General features: G+C 47.1%; 1 protein-coding gene across 1 annotated transcript; it reads right to left on the bottom strand.

The window, feature by feature from the left end:
* Window positions 1–17,570: 17,570 nt before the first annotated feature.
* On the bottom strand, window positions 17,571–19,513 carry DKK1 (dickkopf WNT signaling pathway inhibitor 1). Its single transcript, XM_035330182.1, has 4 exons — window positions 19,010–19,513; window positions 18,742–18,898; window positions 18,539–18,649; window positions 17,571–18,437 (listed from the first exon to the last, which is right to left on the bottom strand). The coding sequence occupies exons 1-4, from the start codon at window positions 19,193–19,195 to the stop codon at window positions 18,187–18,189; spliced, it is 705 nt and encodes a 234-aa protein (XP_035186073.1). The 5' UTR covers window positions 19,196–19,513; the 3' UTR covers window positions 17,571–18,186.
* Between the last annotated feature and the right edge of the window lie 22 nt (window positions 19,514–19,535).

Here is a 19,535-nt window from a genome sequence, read left to right as displayed (position 1 = left end):
CCCCTGTTTGCCTAGTCTTTCTTCTTCATCTTCAAAGCACTTGACTGACATTATCCCATTAACGTCTGGGTGGGAAAGGTAAGCAACAGGCAATGGGGACCGGCCTCTGTGCCGCTGATGTCCACAAGCAGTGCCAGGAACACACGGAGGGGGTGCTTTGGGTACAGCCTTTTCCCCAGGTTAATGAGGAGGTGTGGGAAAAGGGGGCAGAAGACACCTAAGGGGGGAAATTGTTGACCTTACTAATCTCCATGATGCCAAAGTAGGTTCTGCTGTTTCCACTCAATGTGTGATTTTTGGTGGCCTCCTAGTACCTAAAGGACGTGAGAGCAGCACATGGCCATCCCCATGTCTCAAGACTCTTCCCAGTACGTCAGCCCCCTCTGGTTGCTCCCTGTGGCTTTGGGTGTGTGGCTGTCCCCTCTGATCTCCAGGGCAAAGTGTCATCCCCACCACCTAGATGGGGCTTCCCACTGCTGGCTCTCTCCATATCACCCACACTCAGAGCAAGGAAAGTCCCATGCTCCTCAAGTCCTGCTCCTTGTGTGGCAGAGGTTTTAAAACTCAGGACTTTTCTCCATTAAAAAAAAAAAAAAAAAAAAAGTTTTTCCTTTTTACCCATGTTTGCCTAGTGGAAGCTGAGTCAAAGTGTACTCAGAAACACTGAGGTTTGTTTTTCTATCACTTTTCTGAGCAGTTCAAACACTGTAATTTCAGCATGTGGTTCAGCTGACTGCCATCCGCCTCTCTGCACTCTACAGAGCGCATCATCCATAGGTGATGGGTCTTTAAGGAATAATTTATGAATATTTTCTTTCCTTCTTCTGGCTTCCTTCCAGCCCCAAATCACTGAAAAAGAGCTCATGAGCCTGGGGCGGGTGGGAGGAGGAGGTGAGAGACATGCATTTTTAAAAGAAAAAGAGATTAAAATTACAGTGGGGCTGGAAATGTTTGGAGGAAGGGGCAGGATGTCAATCCTTGCATCCCTCTCTGCCTTGCAAAGCTTTGGGTTTCAATCTCAATGCACTCCCCATCTATGGCAAGAGGGCAAGAAAACAGATGTGAATGACTTCTGCTGTCTTACATCAAATTAAAAACTTTATAATTGGAAGAAGGAAAATCCCCAATACCTTCTGACCTCCCTGCCAAGGATGCTTGCTCCTGCAAAGGGCAGGGAAACGAAATGCGCCCGATTTTTGACGCGTCGTTTTTCAGGCCCTTCAATTACAGCCCGTGAGCCGGCGGTTGCCTGCTGAGCGGCGCTGTCGTTCGCACTCCCCATCTTCCTGTCGGCTGGTCGTGGCAGGAGGTCACGCAGCGTGAGCGGGCTGATTTATGGGCTCGCCGGAGCGCACAAAGGCTTTTGGAGGAAGTCAGAGCTCTCCTGCCGCCGCTCTTTCAAGGCTGAGCTGCCACGCAGATGAGGCTGTGGCACTGGGAGTGTGGTGCGGTGCTTGCTGTCACTTTTTAGCAAGCAACGGTGGAGGAAAAAATGAACACAAAATCAGTGTGTTGATATTTCGCCTCTATTATTCACTGCTTTTCCTTAAGAGAGGATGCTACTCAGCAGTGCTGTGGTGTGGCCTCTGCTGCCCATCTCCATGGCAGTCCAGCCCTCATCCTCCTCCACCTGCTTTGCTCCCGTTGGGTTTTCCTCCATCAGCTCCACATGGCTGAGCCTGTCCTACACCTGAGCCAAGCAAAGATTGCTGTCACCCAGGTAAAAAGGGTGAGAGCTGAGTTAGAGTTCTTGGATGTTAAAACTCTGGTCCACATGAGAGAGGAGTTCCCATGGCCCCATGTGTCCCCATAGCTGTGTTGATTTGTGATATTGATCTTGATAAAGAGAGATTAAATACTTGATTTCTTTTATACACTAAATAATAGATGGAAGCATCCTTGAGTTATTAAAGATAATGTGATGTTACTTTCTTTAGGTAAACACAGAGATGGACAGCATTTTAATTTTTTGTGGATAGCCCCCATATCCTTACCATAATGATTGTAAATCTCTTTTGAAAAATAAGAAGTAGAACGTATATTCCTTTATTTTACGTCTGGGAGAGCCACTGGGAGGGTAGTAACTGTAACATTAATGTGTGTGTGTGTGTATTATGAATGCATCAAGTATCTAAATTTAGATTATATATTGATATATTTAGAGTAACACGATGCATATAAACATTTTCTTTTTCACTTAGAAATGAATGAGGGGAAAAAAAAAAAAAAAAAAAAAAAGTTCCCTGGCTCTGAAATTCAATGAAAAATTACACTTCAAAGTATCTAACTGCATTGAGACAGGAAATACTGCAACAGGAGTTTTTCTTGCACTGGTTCATCACGGTGTTGGATACAGTTAAATGAAAAGTTTGCATGAGTCTTCTACAGCAAATCAAAATGGTTCAGTGAAACAAAACAGCTTTGAAGGGACCACCTACCATAAACATTATTCTGAAAGACTAAATTCTTAGCACAAGTATCCAAAGAGTAAATGATAAACAGATGAGGGCACAAACTGAAATTTCACAGAGTTGTAACTTTAACTTTCTGCATGTGTCGAAGAAATACGCCTCTTAAAAGAGCAGTGGAGCTGTTTACTATTAACAGCATCACTTTATTTATATACACAACACCCAGTGCTGTTGTGATCCACTTGATGCAGTGCTTGAAGGGGTTATGCCTCAGCTGCCAAGCTACAGTTTCATTGACTGTAGTATAACTTTGCTGAGCACTGGTGTATGCCTACATTACAGCTTATATGGATTTTTCTTTCATCTTTAGGTGCTCTGTGTAGCATATTTCCAGGTACATGCAACTTACATTACTGACTGCAGCAGCTGTAATGCAAATTCAGGCATTTAAGAGCCATGGATTGGCTTTTTTTGCTCCCTACTGGGAAGCTGCCCATCACTTTTGGGCCTCCATAGTGTCCACCACCATCCTTCCCCCATCCATGCCACTCACTCTGCTCTGCCTTGATATTAGTTCCCAAACAATTTCTGCTACTCTAATTTTGCTACCATTTAAAAAAATTGCTGTCTGAGTTTGGTACAGCATTTCTTGTGCATCAGGAAAGACAACCTCACTGTATTGCCACTGTATGCCTGGAGCTGAATTTAAGGAAGAATTAGGAACGTGGCTTTGAAAATGCCAAACAAAGTCACTTGAACACACTAATCACTTCAATACATCAAGAGTTGTGCAGATGATATTTATGGCTGTGAAAGAAAGAAAGAAAGAAAGAAAGAAAGAAAGAAAGAAAGAAAGAAAGAAAGAAAGAAAGAAAGAAAGAAAGAAAGAAAGAAAGAAACTTTTTTGCTGGCTTTTGAGTCACTAAAAATCTTGGAGTAGTCTGAAAAAAAAAAAGATCAACTGAAATACGAGGACAGTAATTTCTCAGGCTAAATGAAACACACCCACAAAGTTCATTTGTAATAAATAAACAAGTAAATAAAAGGGACTAATGAACAAACTGTTTGCCTTTCACAAGGAGCTGTGGAGCCCTGAGCTCCCAAGTGCTTGATCCCAGCAGCCACTGGCAGTCCCAGGCCTCCCAGTGAATCATTCCTGGCATTTATAAATATACTCCTAACCAGTGAGCTGTCAGTAAATTAAAACAAATACATAGTTTAACATAATTAAATGTCTGAGGAGATGCTTGCCTTCCCCTGCTTCTCTATCCTCACCTCCTCCTCCCATGGGCCCTTGTAAGAGACACGCAGATTCATAAGAAATTGCACATATCCAGCGCAGTCACTGTTAAAACCATTTATTTTTCATTGGCAAACCAGACTGATGTCTACAAGCCCCTCTACCCACCGTAAAAGCAACAGTCAAGCCTCTCAAAGCTTTCCAATTGCTGATAGATAACATATCTTTACAAGAGATCACTTTGCACCATCCTTTTACCTTGGACTGGCTTGCTGCTGCTGATAGAAATAGCTGAAAAAATATTTGCAACCACTGTCCCTGCTCAATGTCTGGATATATTTGTGTGTGCAGTCCCTCTGCTAGCTTCACCCATCACTGAATGCTTCCTAAAATCTTGAAACAAGAAGTGTTAAGCTGCTACAGCTGAAATAAATGTACACAGTCTAAACCCTTTTGATTTTGGAAGAATCACACCATTGTCACAGCATGACGTGCCTGCTTAGATGTGTCTTACACAATAGAAATGAGGTTGACAAGTGCCACCCTCTAGAGACAGCACTGCGGTCCAGCACAACTGAGTATCTCATGGAGAATGAGGCACCCGGTGCTCCTGGGGCGACATTTAAATTCCTAGCTAGAAACAAGGGCATTTTTGGACTGATCTGAGGGTTTAGCATCTCCTTGGCCCCAGAAATTAAATTTTCATTTCCAAGGGAGGGGGGCCCTTTGCTGTGCACCTGGGGAAACACCCCCTCTTCACCATTTACTACCAGTGAACCTGGCATTTCAAGATGGTGGTTTGATAAAGGCCCAAGGATGGTTGATATGTCTGTGCACAGCTGGAAGCTTTAATTACCACACTTCAGTATAATTTTCTTTAAAGTCACTTTCTCTGATCCTTACTTTGTAAAGTGCATGAAGCCCACAGGTCCATGAGCATTCCTCACCAACATGGGTCCCAGACTCAACTGAGCTTACATAGTCTTGGGTGAAGAAAATTGAGTGGTGCCACATAGTGGTGCACTTGAAAGTGCCCACGGGTATGTGGTCAAATCTCATGAAGCCAAGAGGAGAGGTTCCTTCGCCTTGGGGTTACCTCTGGGTGCTAGTGATAGCTCAAGAGGGAGCTTGTTCTCTTCATATTTGGAAAGAAAGAACAGTCAACGGGCCTAAATCCAGAGCATTTCATGGTCTAAACCCCAACCTTTTAGCAAGGAGTCAACACAAGGCCAGTTTGCGGGTGCTCCATATTACTGGCCATGACCAAAGGACACTGGGACTGGCCTGAAATGGTGATGGTGTTTGCTCTCCAGGTCTTTCCACACTGGGATCCCCAACAACAGGGTTTGGAAAGAGCTAGCTCATGTTCCATGGCTGATGGGCTTCAGTTTGTGTGCGCCTCCATCCAGGCTTTAATGAAAGGATCCCAGGCAAAATCTGTTCATCTGCAGTCTCTCATTTCAACGCATCCCTAAATATACTGTGTATATCCTGGGGAACTGGTAACCTACTATCAAGGGCCTGATACTGTGAAATGTGGAGCAATTCCTGGGAGGTGCAGTTCCCAGGGAGCTGTAGGCGCTCCCAGAAGTCCCTCAGCACTTTGCAGTACCAGGCCCCAAATAAACAGGGAGAGTTATTCCAAGGTCTGCAAACCAAAGCAAGGATCCAACCCAAGCCAGCTCTTGCCCTGTGTTATTTGCATCTTGCTATGTTTAACTCCAGATCACAGTTTTTAGTAAATTGGGCTTGAAAATTATTTGAGCAGGTTAGAATTTGGCTGGCAGCTGGCAAACCTTGGGTAGTTATTTCCTGTTCCTGTTATTTAGCTGCTTTTACATTTGTCAGAGTTAATGCAGTAGGCTTTTAGCAGCACACATCTCTTCTATTTAGGCTGGAAAGTCTATAAGAGAGCAGGACAATGGCCTTCCCCTCAATGAACTGTGGCAACCAGCCCTGCTGCTCGAAATTCCAAGATGGGCTTGCGGTGGTGACCAGGAGTGAGATGTGGGCTCTCCAACTTCACTTCAGAGATGTGGAAGTGCCAAATCTGGAGACGCTCTGGCAAATAACTCATAATAGGGGTGGCCAAAACTTCATTTGCCAAGATTTTGTCCTTCGAAGAATATATGTGCTCACCTAAAGCTCTGCACATTAATCTTTGTCCCACTGTGTAAAATGAAATAATTTCCTTTTTTTTTTTTTTTTTTTTTTTTTTTTTTCTCCTGAAGATACTTGGCAACAAACATGGAGACGCAGGGATGAATTTTGGCAATGAGACTGCAGGAGAAGTTGAGCCTTCTGGATGCTGCCTTGCTGCAGCACCAAAGAACAGCTATTAATAGGGTTGCATGGTGGCTGAGTATGACTGATTGAGTAATGTCTGACTTCAGAAGCAGCTCACCCAGAAGATGAACTTTCTCATAGAATGGACCCTCATGCGGTTTTGCTCTCAGTCAGCTTTCTTTTTGAAAGCTCCCCAGTTAAAGAAAGGCTAACCAGCCCACGTGCAACAATTGGCAAGAAAGAGATTTAAAATGGGAGCCTCCCAGGGTGTTGGCCACACAGCAGGATTGTCACTGCTACACGATGACACTCCACTCTCGCCTTTTGCAACAAAAAGCATCCCTTGGCTAATCATCAAGCCATGCTTAATCTAATCATCATTTCAGTTCTGAGCTTTAATTCAGTTCACTGCTTGCAGAGCATATTTTCTTTCTATTACTTTCTTTCACCTTACTACTTCACCAAAAAATAAAATAAAAAATATAAACTTGGAGTGAGAGACTTGATATCTCTTAATCTGCTGCATCAGATGTTTCACTACTTTTTTTTTTTTAAAAAAAAAAAAAAAAAAAAAAAGGAAAAATATTTTAAGTGAAAGAGCTAATTCCTGTGTTATTTTTTTTTTTTTTTTTTTTTTTTATGGGGACCAAACACTGGCTTGAATGCCTTCACTATGCTCTGCTCTTTATGCTGCCCTTTGGTGTTAACTATATTAAACATGCTTAGTCTCCTAAAGCTGTACTTTTCATCTTATGGTAGCTTCATTACTACTTAATTAGTGAACAATTCTAGGGCAGTGAGACACTTGCCTTTGTTTTTTATCAACCACTGTGACACACAGGATAGTATCACTTTCAGTGTAGGAACACGGCCAAAAAAAACATAATTGCCATTGTTATCCTGCCCCATGTGTGAACGTCGGGTAAGTGGACATTGCTGGCGAGGAGTCAGATAATTATAGGGCTGAACTCCACTGAATAATGCAAAATTGTAACCATTCAGGCCATCGTGGTTTCTGGGATGCTTCTTGCTTGAGTGAAACCTACTCACATGAGGAAGGGTTGGTTGCTGGGACATGATTTTGGGCAAGGACTGGATTTAATTTCATCCTAGCCAGCCCAAACACGATGCTATTTGTGTGCGCTCTTCCCCAGTACAAGAGTGTAAATGGTTTCTTAGGCATCCCCTGGGGTGCAGCACTGGGGAACGATACCCAGAATTTACCTTTTAACCACCTGTAGAATATACGTGATAATGCATGTGCTACTTGGTAATCATGGTACCGTAGCAGACACCTGAAGATTTTCTTCAAGTGTTGAGTTGTTGGAAAGGGTGATTTGGAAATAAGGACAAGAAAGGAATATCCCTTGTCCTGGGGAAAAAGGACTGATGCCCTGCTTGTAGGCAGATGTGAAGATACCTGTATTCTTGCTATGCAGCTCTACACAGGCAGCTCCAGAGACTTTTGCTCGTGTACCCTTGATATCTGTCACTCTATCCTTGGAAGAGCTTTGCTGACCATACACCAGGGCTGAACTGGGCTCAATGCTATGCCAAACTGGGATGTGGGCAGTGGTGTGGTTTTGCTGTTCTGCCAAAAATTGAACCCTGTCATTCTCCTCTCATTCTGCACCATGCTTAATCTGCTTTTACGAATATCAGGTCCTTCCAGTACCTGGAAAATGACTCCTACGACACAGAGGGTCACTTTGTGATTGTGTGCACTATCAGGTGAAACATGGCATGAGTTTTGCTAGGCACAGGCCCTCTCACTTCTTGATGCCATGGCAAGCCACACATTCAGCTTTACTGCTTCCCCCAGGCCAGGCTGAGTCAAAAAGAAAATTTCAACACAAATTAAGATTAAGGCATAGAAGATGATAGAGTTTTCTGCTGTTGCCAGCTGAAAAGAAAAACAGATTTTGAACTGCAGCAGCAGAGGGCAGAAAATAAGACGCTCCTGGGATACCTCCAACCACCATCCTGCAGTACTGCACCATGAGATGAATCCTGAACCAAACTTAACTCTAATAATGTTAAAAAAGTTTCATGGACTCACAGAAATGGAGCTGAGGAGAGGGTAAAGAGCTGAACCTAACTGTCAAACCTATGATGGTGAGAATAGCTGCATCTAAGCTGAAAGTGACACACAGACATATGAATTCCTCGACATGCAACACACAGGACTCTTTTTTTGGTCATTTCACTTTAAAAAATAATTTGTTTCGGGTCCCTGTTTTGCTAGACTGTCAATCTTTTAAGCACAACAGGGTTGGTTCCTAGTTGGGGAATAACCACAAGCCAATTAGAAGTTAAATTGTTGAGCAGTATGCATCTAATTGAAGTCTCTACTTTCTGCCTGCTATTTTTAGTGTTTGGGCCAAGCTGCAGCTCCACGTAGGGTATAATCATGCTTATTTAAGAGCAACATGTACCTCAGTGAGAAAAATAAAATCCAGCAGGCAGAGCTGTTTTTTACCAAACATACATGGGCGAGTGGTACACTTCAGGTCTAGACTGCTCTTTCTCCCCTGTACACTATCTCACATCAGGTGTGCATCCTTTTTTGCTTCAAGACTATGCCTGCAATGTCTGCGCATACATGCCTTAATGCAAATCACACCTTCTCCATTCTTTTATTGCCTTATATTGTCATCTACTATCAGCATTTCCAAATTCTCTTCCAGGGCAGTAACAAGAGACCCTGGCTGTGCTGGAACAGATAGGTGGGCTGATAGACTTATCACTTAGAAGACAAAAAGCTGAAGGAGATGCCACCAGTCAGTCCTGATCATCTTCCCCTTCCCAAGGGGGATTTTGGGGTTATTTTGAGAAAGCTCTCAGGTGTTTAAGGAATGATTTGAACGATGACAGCAAAGCATCTGTGTGTTTCTGTGAGACTTCCAGCAAGGGGAGGCATAGGAAATGGTTATTTGCTGGAGGTTTTCAATATCTGGGCTCTAAAAGGTCACAGGACTGTTGGGACTGAGATGGGACAACCTCAGCAATAAATTGGATGTCTTGGAAATAAAGACAACTTTGTCTGCACTTGAGATGGTGAGCAAGCGGGCCACATAGGGTGGCTTCAGGAGGAAGCAGAAGGTCAAGGGAACCAAATCCCATCAAAAACAGGGGAAGAAAAAGGTCTTTTCAGCAACTTGTCAAGTGGATATAAGAGGCCTGAGACAAGTCAGAAATAAATCATGGGGGTGGGGGGGGGAGGGGGGGGGGACGACACAACATGCAACATGATGTTGGGTTGCAAATAAGACCACCAGGTCTGAGCCTGGTGGAGGAGGAGAAGAGTATGGGATAACGAGACAACCATGCTGGACCTGCCTAGGGCACCAGAGTGGAGACGAGCAGATTTGTAATGTGAAGCTCAGCCTGAATGATGAGGGAGGGAGAGCTTAAGAGCTTTAAAAAGTTTTTTAGCCAGGGGTTGCAACTGGAGCTCTGGCTCTGCCGAAACACCACATCAGTCATCTTAGCTTTAGGAGTGATAAGAAGGGAGATAGGGAAGCTGATGTGTGCCTTAAAGAGGTCTGAGAATGGGTTGAAGCAGCTCTTTCTCTAGTCTGCCTGTACTGTGCCTCCCCGTCATAACCTCATTGGCTTGTTTCCTTAAAACACCCTGAGGAAGTAAACAAAAATGAGAACCAAGGAAAATCCAGTATTATTCTTTTTCTTAGTAGCATCTGATTTTCTTATTCACCTCTATCTTATGTATGTCTGCTGAATAGCACATGTGCATGCCACATCCCACACACTGTGAGGAAAAGTGCCCCTTTTCAGGAATTTTGTGTACATTCCTCTCTCTCACCACAAAGGGGATTGAGTTTGTCTCAGTGAAAAAGCCATAGATTTTATTCAGGAAATTCCCACATTGACTTCTTCCATCTCAACGGCTCTGCAAAATAACAGTGCTAAACAAAACGCAGCAGCACCCATCTTAAATACCACCCATCTGGAAACATACACCCCAGAACTTCATCCTAAACCATAAAGCACGTGCCCTTGCTCCTTATCTGCTTTCGCAACATTTGATGTTAAATCTTCATACGGAGTTGACTCAAAAGTTATCAAAATAATGTTTGCAAGGAGGAAATAAAACTGAAATGCCAATGTTTTGATACTCAGCATTATTTAAGGCATAAAATAAGAAATTGTGGGCACTGAGTTACCCAATTGTTCCTACAGAACACACTTAGCTCTGTGAGGTGGCATTCCATTTTTAATGACAGTGAAGGAATTTAACAATAATAAACTAAGCAGTAGTAAGAAGTTGTGACAACAATGGAAACTCTGGCTTTGAAAGCATCTTGCTTTACTATTTACATTATTTAAACAACATTATTTAAATCCACAGGTAATGTTTTCCCACAGCTTAAGACAGACTCAGATCTAAATAAGGATCAAGATACCTAAATAATAAGAGTGTGGCTCCCTAGGCAGTTGCACTTCTGGCACAGTGAAGCATTGCCTAAGCACAAAAGCTGGAAAAGGCCATCAGGAACACTGCCTTGGGACCATCCCCATCTCCAGGGCAGGTTTAAAGCCTTATTGAACCTGCTGCTCCCCCTGCTCCAAGGGCCGTGCTTGGGTTGCACAGCTGTATTCACAACAATGCAGTAGATGGGGAATGTCATGAGCCTGTCGGACATGCCACCACCCTTAGGACATGCCAGCAGGACCCTGTGCGACATCAGAAAATTCCTAGGGCAGAACGTGGGCTTTTCCCAAATGCAGAACCAAAGTTTAGTAACTTTGATATGTTGAACAGTGGGTGGGTACAGGAGAAAAAAAAGAAAAAAAAAAAAGAAAAAGAAAGAAAAAAACCGGCACGCAGTCTGCAGCTAATACCTGGGGTTGCTCAACAGCAAGAAGATCAGGCGCTAGACAGCTTTCAGGCATTAACAGTACTCTCTGCTGGTTTCCCAATGTTTCTTTTGTGAACTTCAATAACAAAAAGTCAAATTGGAACCTAGAGGGTAGCGTGCAACTCAATATTCAATGTGTCAGTGAACTTCTTAAAAGCAATAAAAAATGGAAGATCTGTAAGAGAGAAAAAAAATAATATTCTTCTGTCCAGCTGTTTGCTGGCAGCTCTGGCATTTATAAAATGCTGTCTTACAAAGAAGACTCTTGTGGCAACAAGTATCCACATGAGACAAGTAAATTCACAGAGACAGAAAGAGGAGATGTTGCTGGAAAACAAGGAACCTGCCAGAATTATGTGCCATGCCGATTCCTTGTCCCAAGGTGTCCAAAAAAAAAATCTTGATTGAAAGGGATCCAAAGAATATTTACCTGTCAGATGAAGGCTGGAGGTTTCTTTTCCCAACAGTCCAACACCTGAACAGTGTTATGCAAGAACATGATCTCAAAAAATGTATGATAAGGTATTTGCAGCTCTAGAAAACACTCAAATGACGAAATTTTCAATGCATGTGACCAGTGCTTCAGTATCACAAATTACAGGAAGGATTTTCCTCCTGCTCACTGGACAGTGCCTCCATACAGTGCAGCAGGACTTCTGCAGCTGCTGCCGGCCTTCACCAACAATGAACTCGAGATGTTATCCGCTCCTGAGCTCCTGGGAGAATAAAAAATTCTAAACCAAGAATTAAATAATTTGGGTCACACAGGCCTCCTTTCTTGGTTATCATGCAATTAGGCTGCTACAAACCAATGCTGTTGGCTTTCTGGTGGAACATCAGCCAGCTTCGGCAAAGGGCACCTAGCTCAGGAACAGAGTCAGCTCTTTATCACTCTGCTGGAAGTAGAGCCGGCCACCAGCATAAGGTCAAGTTTCACAGGTTAAGAGCAGCAAAGTCCCTGTCTGCCCCCAAAAGACTTCTCTCTGAGTAGCAGAGCTCCCAGCCCATGATGGGAACAACACTTTAATACTGCTCATAGTGATGCCTTGTCTTGATGAGAGAGCCAGGACAAAAAACCACATACATAATCTGGAGCAATGCTGAGTCTGGGTAGGAGCACTGAATGGAGGTGCTGGCCCCAGCCAGTTGGGGTGTGCAGGCATCCCTGGGGCTCGCTACTGCTTCCACCCAGACTCCTACAGAGATGCAAAATAGAAATGCTTTTGTAGCTGTTTTCTCTGTTTCCTCAGCAAAGATGCCTGAACAAAAGTAGTGTATGCCCCAGAACCATGAGCATTAAAAAAATTAAAAAGCTGCACCTAGAAGGATACGGGATATAAACTCACGAGCTCATGAGATTAAGTGGTCCCTCTGGATGGGGGTGGTACCAAGTCTGGTCTAAAACAGCTTTTGGCTCTTCCCTTACCCCTATCTGAATGCAGCCCATGTGGCCTCACGTGTGAGCCGCAGGACTCCAAGTAGGGGAAAAGATCCAGGACCGCTCGCTATCGTGGCCATTACTCATCCCCCTGTGCAGGCTGGGCTGCAGCCAAAAGAAGTTATGTTTCTGGGATGATCATTTATGGTCAGGCATGCCTTCTGATAGAGGCAGCTAAACCTTGCTAACGTGAGATGTCTGGGACAGCAAAGCCACCACAGTAGAGAAGGATCAGGCCAGGCCAGCCCATGGGAGGACAGAGCAGAGACCTAAGGCAGACATTTGTGATGGAAAACAGCTCCATTAGCACTTTGCTTTTCCATCTCCAAACCCACACAGTCTGCTCTCTCAAAAGCTGAGGAAGAAAAAAAAAAAAAAGGCTTTTCATTAGACAAGGAGTCAAGCGAGGCTCTCCACACTTCTAACAAATAGACGGCAACAGGACCTTCTGTACATTCCCTTCTCACTCTGCTACCTAATCAGTGGTGAGATGCTCCTGCAAGCTTTTAAAATGAGTTCCAGTGTTGGTTTACTTTCTCTTGTGTGAATCCAAGTTGTTTTGAAAGGGAAGTGTGAGGTCCAGGTCCTGAAGTGCCTCCTGTACATCATAAGGCCAGCTGTAAGGCTGCAGAACAGCACGAGGAATCAGCAGAAAATGGGGAATTAATATTAAGATACAAGCTCAAAATAACACCGAAATGCTCACATCTGTGGCGCAATGGTCCTCAGGATGAAAAAAAAAAAAAAAAAAAAAGAAATGAACCAATTTTTGAACATATTCTGCTACATTTTGGCACAGGAAAGCCTTTCATTCACTGATGGACTCAAAATATGCCAACGCCACTTGTTGTCATACAAACCCTGACCCAGGGATATTAAGGTGGGCACTGTGACATTAAATATTTCCTTTTTTTTTTTTTTTTTGAAAGCTCATCCACCTCATGGTAAAAGCTGCCAGACAAACTGTTTGGCTAGAAGTCCTTCATTGGGCACAATAGACGCAGTGCTGAGGATGCAATGGGCTCAGAGGCACTGCTGGCTTGCCAGGGACACATGCCTCCAGTGATGGAGCTCTTGCACAATCACTTATTCTCTTCAAAATCAGCATCTTGACCAAATTACATTTTCTTTTAAAGGAGGTTTAATTATTTTTTTTAATAAATTGAATTTATAGACCAACACTTCCCTTTCTCTGACACCCACATACATACCCCCTGAACACTTACTTTCTCAAAGAGCCAACATCAAGGCCTTTTGGATTTAAAAAAATAAACATATATATATATATATTTTAAAAAGGAAAACCAAAACCAACCCCCAGACACCTATAGTATCATCCTTCCCACTGCCAATAATCAGTATTTAGAGAGCATTTACCTCAGGTGGTAATCACACCCAAAGCTTCAACTCCTATGGATGTGCCTTGTCCCCAGGTGACTTAATTTATGAGTTTCTGTGTTGTGGCCATGAGCTGCACAACAGGGTTGTGTGCGGGGCTTATTTTAAACCTACTGGGTGGTCAGACCACCTCATTCCCGCATTGTAAGGAACAAAATTAAGCACCGAATCATCGCCTTGATACCATTAATAGTTCTGCAGCCATCCCCTACTTTCCCTTTGTCATCTCTTCTCAAGCTGAACAGAGTTACCAAGCCTTTCATCGGATGGGAGCACGCCTTCTCCTCCTTGTCTGTTATTTTTCACAATTCTGCTGTGTGACATCCTTCTAGAGTCCTTTGGTATTGCCATAGCATTCTGCAACGTTTCCCCAGTCTGCTGTAGGGAAGGTTTTTTTTTCCCCAGATTTACTTGGCCTGACTCTGTATCACCTACAGACTTACCACTGGAAATGCAAGCAGAGCCAGCAGAGCCAGCAGAGCCAAAAACCCAAGCCCCAGGATGTGAGGATGCCATCTATCATCTCCTTCCACCACAAGCAATAATTTTCTCCTCCCCCTGTTATTTATGACTTATGGTCCCCTCCCTGACTGGGCAGTGTGTTAGTAGCTCTGCCCAGAAGTGTCCTCCCGAAGGATCTCAGCTGCCCTCATCCCCCTCGTCAGGTGTTAATTAGGGACAAAAGTCAGGCACTGGGGGGTGGGGTTTGAAACCTATACAAAATAGTACTTGTTAAAAAAATAGTAATGTACACAATTTTGGATTAACAGGGGTATAGTATATTTATTTGAATAAACTAGTAAAACAAAACCAAACAAACAAACAAAAAATCTGAATTGCCTTACATCCATAAAGTCTTCTGCACACTCAGTCCATTCAGGGCTAGCATGTTTTGGGGCCAAAGTAGGCAAGTTTCAAGGTCTCACCGTGATGCCTCTGGGTGGATTTACAGATTTTTGCAACCCCTTCTTATACTGACTACGGGGGGGGGACCCCCCCCCCCATGTTCAGTAAGAAACTCACTGAGTGCATTTAGTTGCATGGGAACTTAATTTTAAATTCAGTGTTAAGATTGATGGGAGCAAGAGGAGGAACATGGGCTTGTATTTTAACACTTTGATGAAAAGGATTTCTTGTACTCTAAGGTGAAGTAAGTTTCTTTTCAGAACATGGGCAGATTTATTTTTTTAAAGGTATTTGTCCACCAGAGGACTCATTTCATGACAAATCACAGCAAAGTTGTGCTGCATCCCATCCTCTCCACTCCACTCCTTCTCATGCAAGATCGAGGCCATTTGCCATCATTGCCACCAGGTGCAGCAGAGACGGACTTTCTGATGATGCCCTCTGTTATCTCCTTGAAATCTGTGTTCATGGCACAGAAAACTGACCTCAGAAAATCCATAGCAGGAAAAGTTGGAAGAGCATTTCAGTTCTCTATTCACCTCCTTGATGTTGGCACTTATGAAATGTCCCTCATTTAATAAAGCCTTTACAAAATTCCAGGGAAGGGACTGAGCTCTCCAGCACAGCTTTCAATCTCCTGCCTTAGTCCTGCTGAAGGGTTCTTGTAAGAGGCTTAGAGTCCAGTCCTTAGCTTCATTAGGAGTTGAGAAGGGCTCCAGACAAACTCCAGCCCATGCAGGCTCCTTCAGTACAACCTCGCAGTGCTGCTGCAGCTAAATGGACCATGGGGCTGAACTGGGCATTTCTTAGGCTCTTAAAAAAGCCTCATGCATTAAAACACACACACCGAGTGTTTAGCACTAATGTGCATGTCTGGAAAATGGGAAATGTGTATTAGATGCTCTTCAGGTGCTCTGGGAAACAAAGCAGAATGTTTTCTGAGCACAGGGTGGAATTTAACACCTATGGAGCCCTGTGCTTGTAGCTGGGAGGTGGCCATGTAGACGGGGTCTGAGCTAGGAGGGTGCAGAAGACTTCAGGTCTGACCCTGTCCTCGTCTGCCCCACCATGGGAGGCAGGAGGTGAGTGGCAAGACCACCAGGATGTTAAACCTCCTCCTGCACCAGAACCCGCTTAGTTTATTACTTCTACCCTTAGAATATCCTTTTTCTTCTTCTTTTTTTTTCTTTTAATTTTCCACAGTGAATAATTTCGTTACTGAGAAGAGGGTCAGGGGAAGTACATCCATGAGATGCCTCCTACAGCAGCTGCAAGAGAGCTGTGCAGGATGTGCTGAAATACCGCGTGCCGCTGCGTCTTGTCTTGCTGGGATGAGCTTGAGATCCAAACCTGGGCACAGCAGCAAACTCAAGGTTAAGGGATGGATGCAGCCTGTCTTTGCCAAGTCTGATTAACCTATGTTGAACTTCCTATACACATTTTTTTTTTTGAGGTTGCATGTGTTAATTAAGGAATTTCTGAAATATGGAGCATCTGCCAGTGGGTGGCTGAATACAGGAGGGACCATGGCGATGCTACCTGTTTATTCCTCGTTGTCCCATACTGGAAATGTAACTGGAAATGTCAGCATCCTTCCTGCTGGCAATGGACATGGGCCACACGAGCCTTGTATTTAGCACCAGGCACGCACCTGAGCCACTCTCCCACCCAAAAAGGGAAGCTGAAAACGAAGCAGCAGTGAGCTAGGGCTGGCAATGCTGAGCTCCAGGTCCAGCTGTGTGTGCTGCAGGCAGGGCGTGATCTCCCCAAAATACAGCTGAAAAGACAGCCAAAGGCGGTCTAAATAATGCTAGTGAAGAGGATGTGAAAAATAAATAAAGGAGTGGGAAGGATTCGATATACTGCGATTCTGAACCAAAAAGCTGTGTGCTCAGTATTTAATGCATCGTGAGCACATTTATTACTGCCTCCCAGTGTGTCAAAGCTGTATCGGGCTGCCTGGGAGAGAGAGTGCTGTATCTGTAGGGAGAAAAAACATTAAACCTGGTGATACTATTTTACCATGTTTACTAGGGATAATATGTACCACCCCCAGTATCAGAGCTGGACTCATCTGAGCAGTCACCCACGTGTCTATTCATAGGCAGGCGCTGTCATTGCTCCGGTGCCACTGACTGTTACTGGGCGTAATTGTAATTAGTAATAGGAAGTCCGTTATAGAGCAGTGGTTTTTGTTTTTAATAGTCACTGTTTTTTAAAAAGTACTCTAGTTATTTATTTTAAAGCCTGACATGGTGATTAAAGCCCTAAGATAAAGCCTTTGAATTACAGCCCCACTTATCGGGATGCTTCAAGCTGTGGCTGCAATGCTGGGAAAATCATGTCCTGAGTGTAGCCCCTGCACGCTGCCAGCTCAACTTATGTCCTCTGCAAACTCTCCTGCAGGACACGGGGCCGTCACACCTTGAGGTGTCCTCCTGGGGGCTGGGATTTGGCTTAGGGCAGCCACAGCTCTGGTCTCAGCTGCTCTGGGGACAGTGGCCATCCTTGGTGGCTGCAAATAGAGGGGCGCCAGCGTGTTGGTGTGGTTTAAAGAGCATCAGTGAGGGGTGAGAGAGCTGCAGTTTGGCTCATGTTCTGCAATCCCATGCATCAGCACAGTCCCAGAGGTCCCCAAATCGGCATCATTAACGCTCCAGGTGCTAGCTCTGGTGCTCAGACTGCACGTAACACACCAAAGGGATGAAGCAGGCTTGGAGCTCGCATGCACACAGGGAGGAGCAGTGCTCCTGAAGCCCCCTCTTGATCCCCATCTTGGGCACCACTTTGCCACCCAGTCCAGGCCTGGGGAAAAAAGCAGTGCCACGCGTTGGGGTTGTGCAGGGGAGACTCGGGCATGGCTGCGCATCCCCAGCACCTCCCTTGGCCACCACCATCAACAGGAGGGTGGCGCTAAGGACTAGAAGGGGTGGTAAAAATTCATGCTTGCAGCTTTCCCTCCCGCCAAACCATCCCCAAAGGAAGAAAACTCATAGCCACAGGCTGTGAGGTGAAGCAAATAAAACAGTTTTTATTGTGCCTGGAGCAGAGACCACACGGCTTGGTGCACAGATGGAGATGCTGAGCTCCTGCTCAGCTCGCTGCGGTTGGGGCACGTGGCCCGGGTTGGCGCCAGCCGATGCCTCCTTCACTCCCTCCTCGCCCCATGTGAAAACCAGGCAGGAGGCGTCTGCCCCGCTCCCCCCTCTCTCTCAGGGTTTCTCCCCCCCCCATGCTTGGTGTGGGGCCGCCTCTCCCCTCCCGCGGGCGGCTCGGGCGGGCTTTGAAGAACTCATTTATTGGCTTGCAAACAGGCGGTCGCATCCGTCGAACTCAATTTAAGACCCAGTGTGTACAAAGTCACAGTCACGGCTTGAAGAGCACAAGGCAGCACCCTCGGAATAATCATTAAAAGTCCCGGCGTATATACATCTAAGTGCCACCTCGAGTATTCACAACACAGTAACGTACTGCAATTAGTCGCTTAAAAGTAGTTCCCTAGAGAAACAACCTTCCGCTCCGGCTGCGTACGCAGGAGGGGAGCCCCCCCACAAGTGGGGCCGGAGTCTGTCCCGTCCGTCCTGTCCGTCTGTCCCATCCGTCCGTCCCGTCGCGGGGGGGGGATGCTCAGTGCCGCTGGCAGGTGTGCAGGCGGGAGGCGTCGGAGGGGCCGTGGTCTCGCTGCAGGCGGCACGCCAGCCCCTCGGCGCACTGGCAGCGCTGGAAGATCTCCAGCCCGTGGGCGCCTTTCCGCCGGTGCCTGGTGCACACCTGCCCCTCCCGCAGCACCGGCTTGCAGATCTTGGACCAGAAGTGGCGGGCGCAGCACAGCCCGGCCGCGCAGTCCGACGAGCGCAGGCAGAAGTCCCCCTCCTCACCTGTGGGGCCGAGCGGGGGTCAGGGCGCTGAGCACCGTCGGGGGGCTCCGTGTCCCCCCTTTCGCTCCCTCCCTCCCCCTGGGGCTCCCCTTTCCTCTTACCTTTGCGGGTGGGGAGCCAGGCGGGCGCGGGCGTCCGTCGGGGCAGCGCCTCGGCGCCGGTCTCGTCCAGCTCTGCGGCGCCGGGAGAGGGCTCGGGGGGCGTGCAGAGCCCTGCGGGAGGCAGCGCGGTCAGCCACGGGGTTCGCTCCTCCCCTCCCCTTCCCCTCCTGCCCGGCGCCCCCCCGGACCCCGCCGCCCCTCACCGTTGCTGCAGGTCGTGCCCGGGCAGCACATGGCGTCGCGCAAGCAGCGCTTGCGGCGTCTTCGGCAGGCGAGGCAGAGCGGGGCGCCCCCGCCGCGGGCCGCCCCCCCGCAGAACTCGTCGGGGCCGCAGTCCTCGTCCTCGGCGCACGGGAAGGGCTGCGGGCGGCACAGCGGACTCAGCGGGGACCCCCCGGTAAGAGCGGGGCGGCCGCCGGTACGGGGGTCACCCCTTTCCCCCCCCCCCCCCATCCCCGTCCCGGCTCCTACCTGCCGGGTGGCGGCCGGCGGAGGTTTGTTGTTGCCGTCGAAGGGCGCGGCGGCGGCGGCGGGGGCGGCGCTGGCGGCTGCCCCCCCCTTGATGGCGTTGGAGCTGAGGGCGCCGCCGGGCGCCGCCGCCCGCCCCGCCGGGGCCGCGCAGCTCAGCGCCGCCAGCAGCGCCACCAGCCCCCGCATCGTTCCGTGCCGTGCCGTCGGTGCCGTACCGTGCCGCTCCGTGCTGTGCCGTCGGTGCCGTCCCGTCGGTGCTGCGGCTCCCGCGGCCCCCGAGCAGCGCTACCTGCCCGCCCCGCCGCCGCCTTTATACCCCGGGGGCTGCCTCCTGCGCCCGCCCCTCGAGGAGGCGGCCGCGGCGGCCGGGGATGGGATTTCAAAGGGCCCCGGGGGGCTGTGCCGATGCTCCCCCCCCCGCCCCGCCGCCCCGAGGGCTCCGTCATTGGTCGCCCGGGAGGGGGATTTCGCAACGACGGGGGCAGCTCCGCGGCCCTCCCCGAGCATCCCCCTCAGCACCCCCCCC

Source organism: Oxyura jamaicensis, chromosome 6 (assembly GCF_011077185.1).
Source record: "Oxyura jamaicensis isolate SHBP4307 breed ruddy duck chromosome 6, BPBGC_Ojam_1.0, whole genome shotgun sequence".
Taxonomy (NCBI): domain Eukaryota; kingdom Metazoa; phylum Chordata; class Aves; order Anseriformes; family Anatidae; genus Oxyura; species Oxyura jamaicensis.
Note: the sequence above shows the minus strand (reverse complement) of the source record. Positions and strands in the feature narration are given on the sequence as shown.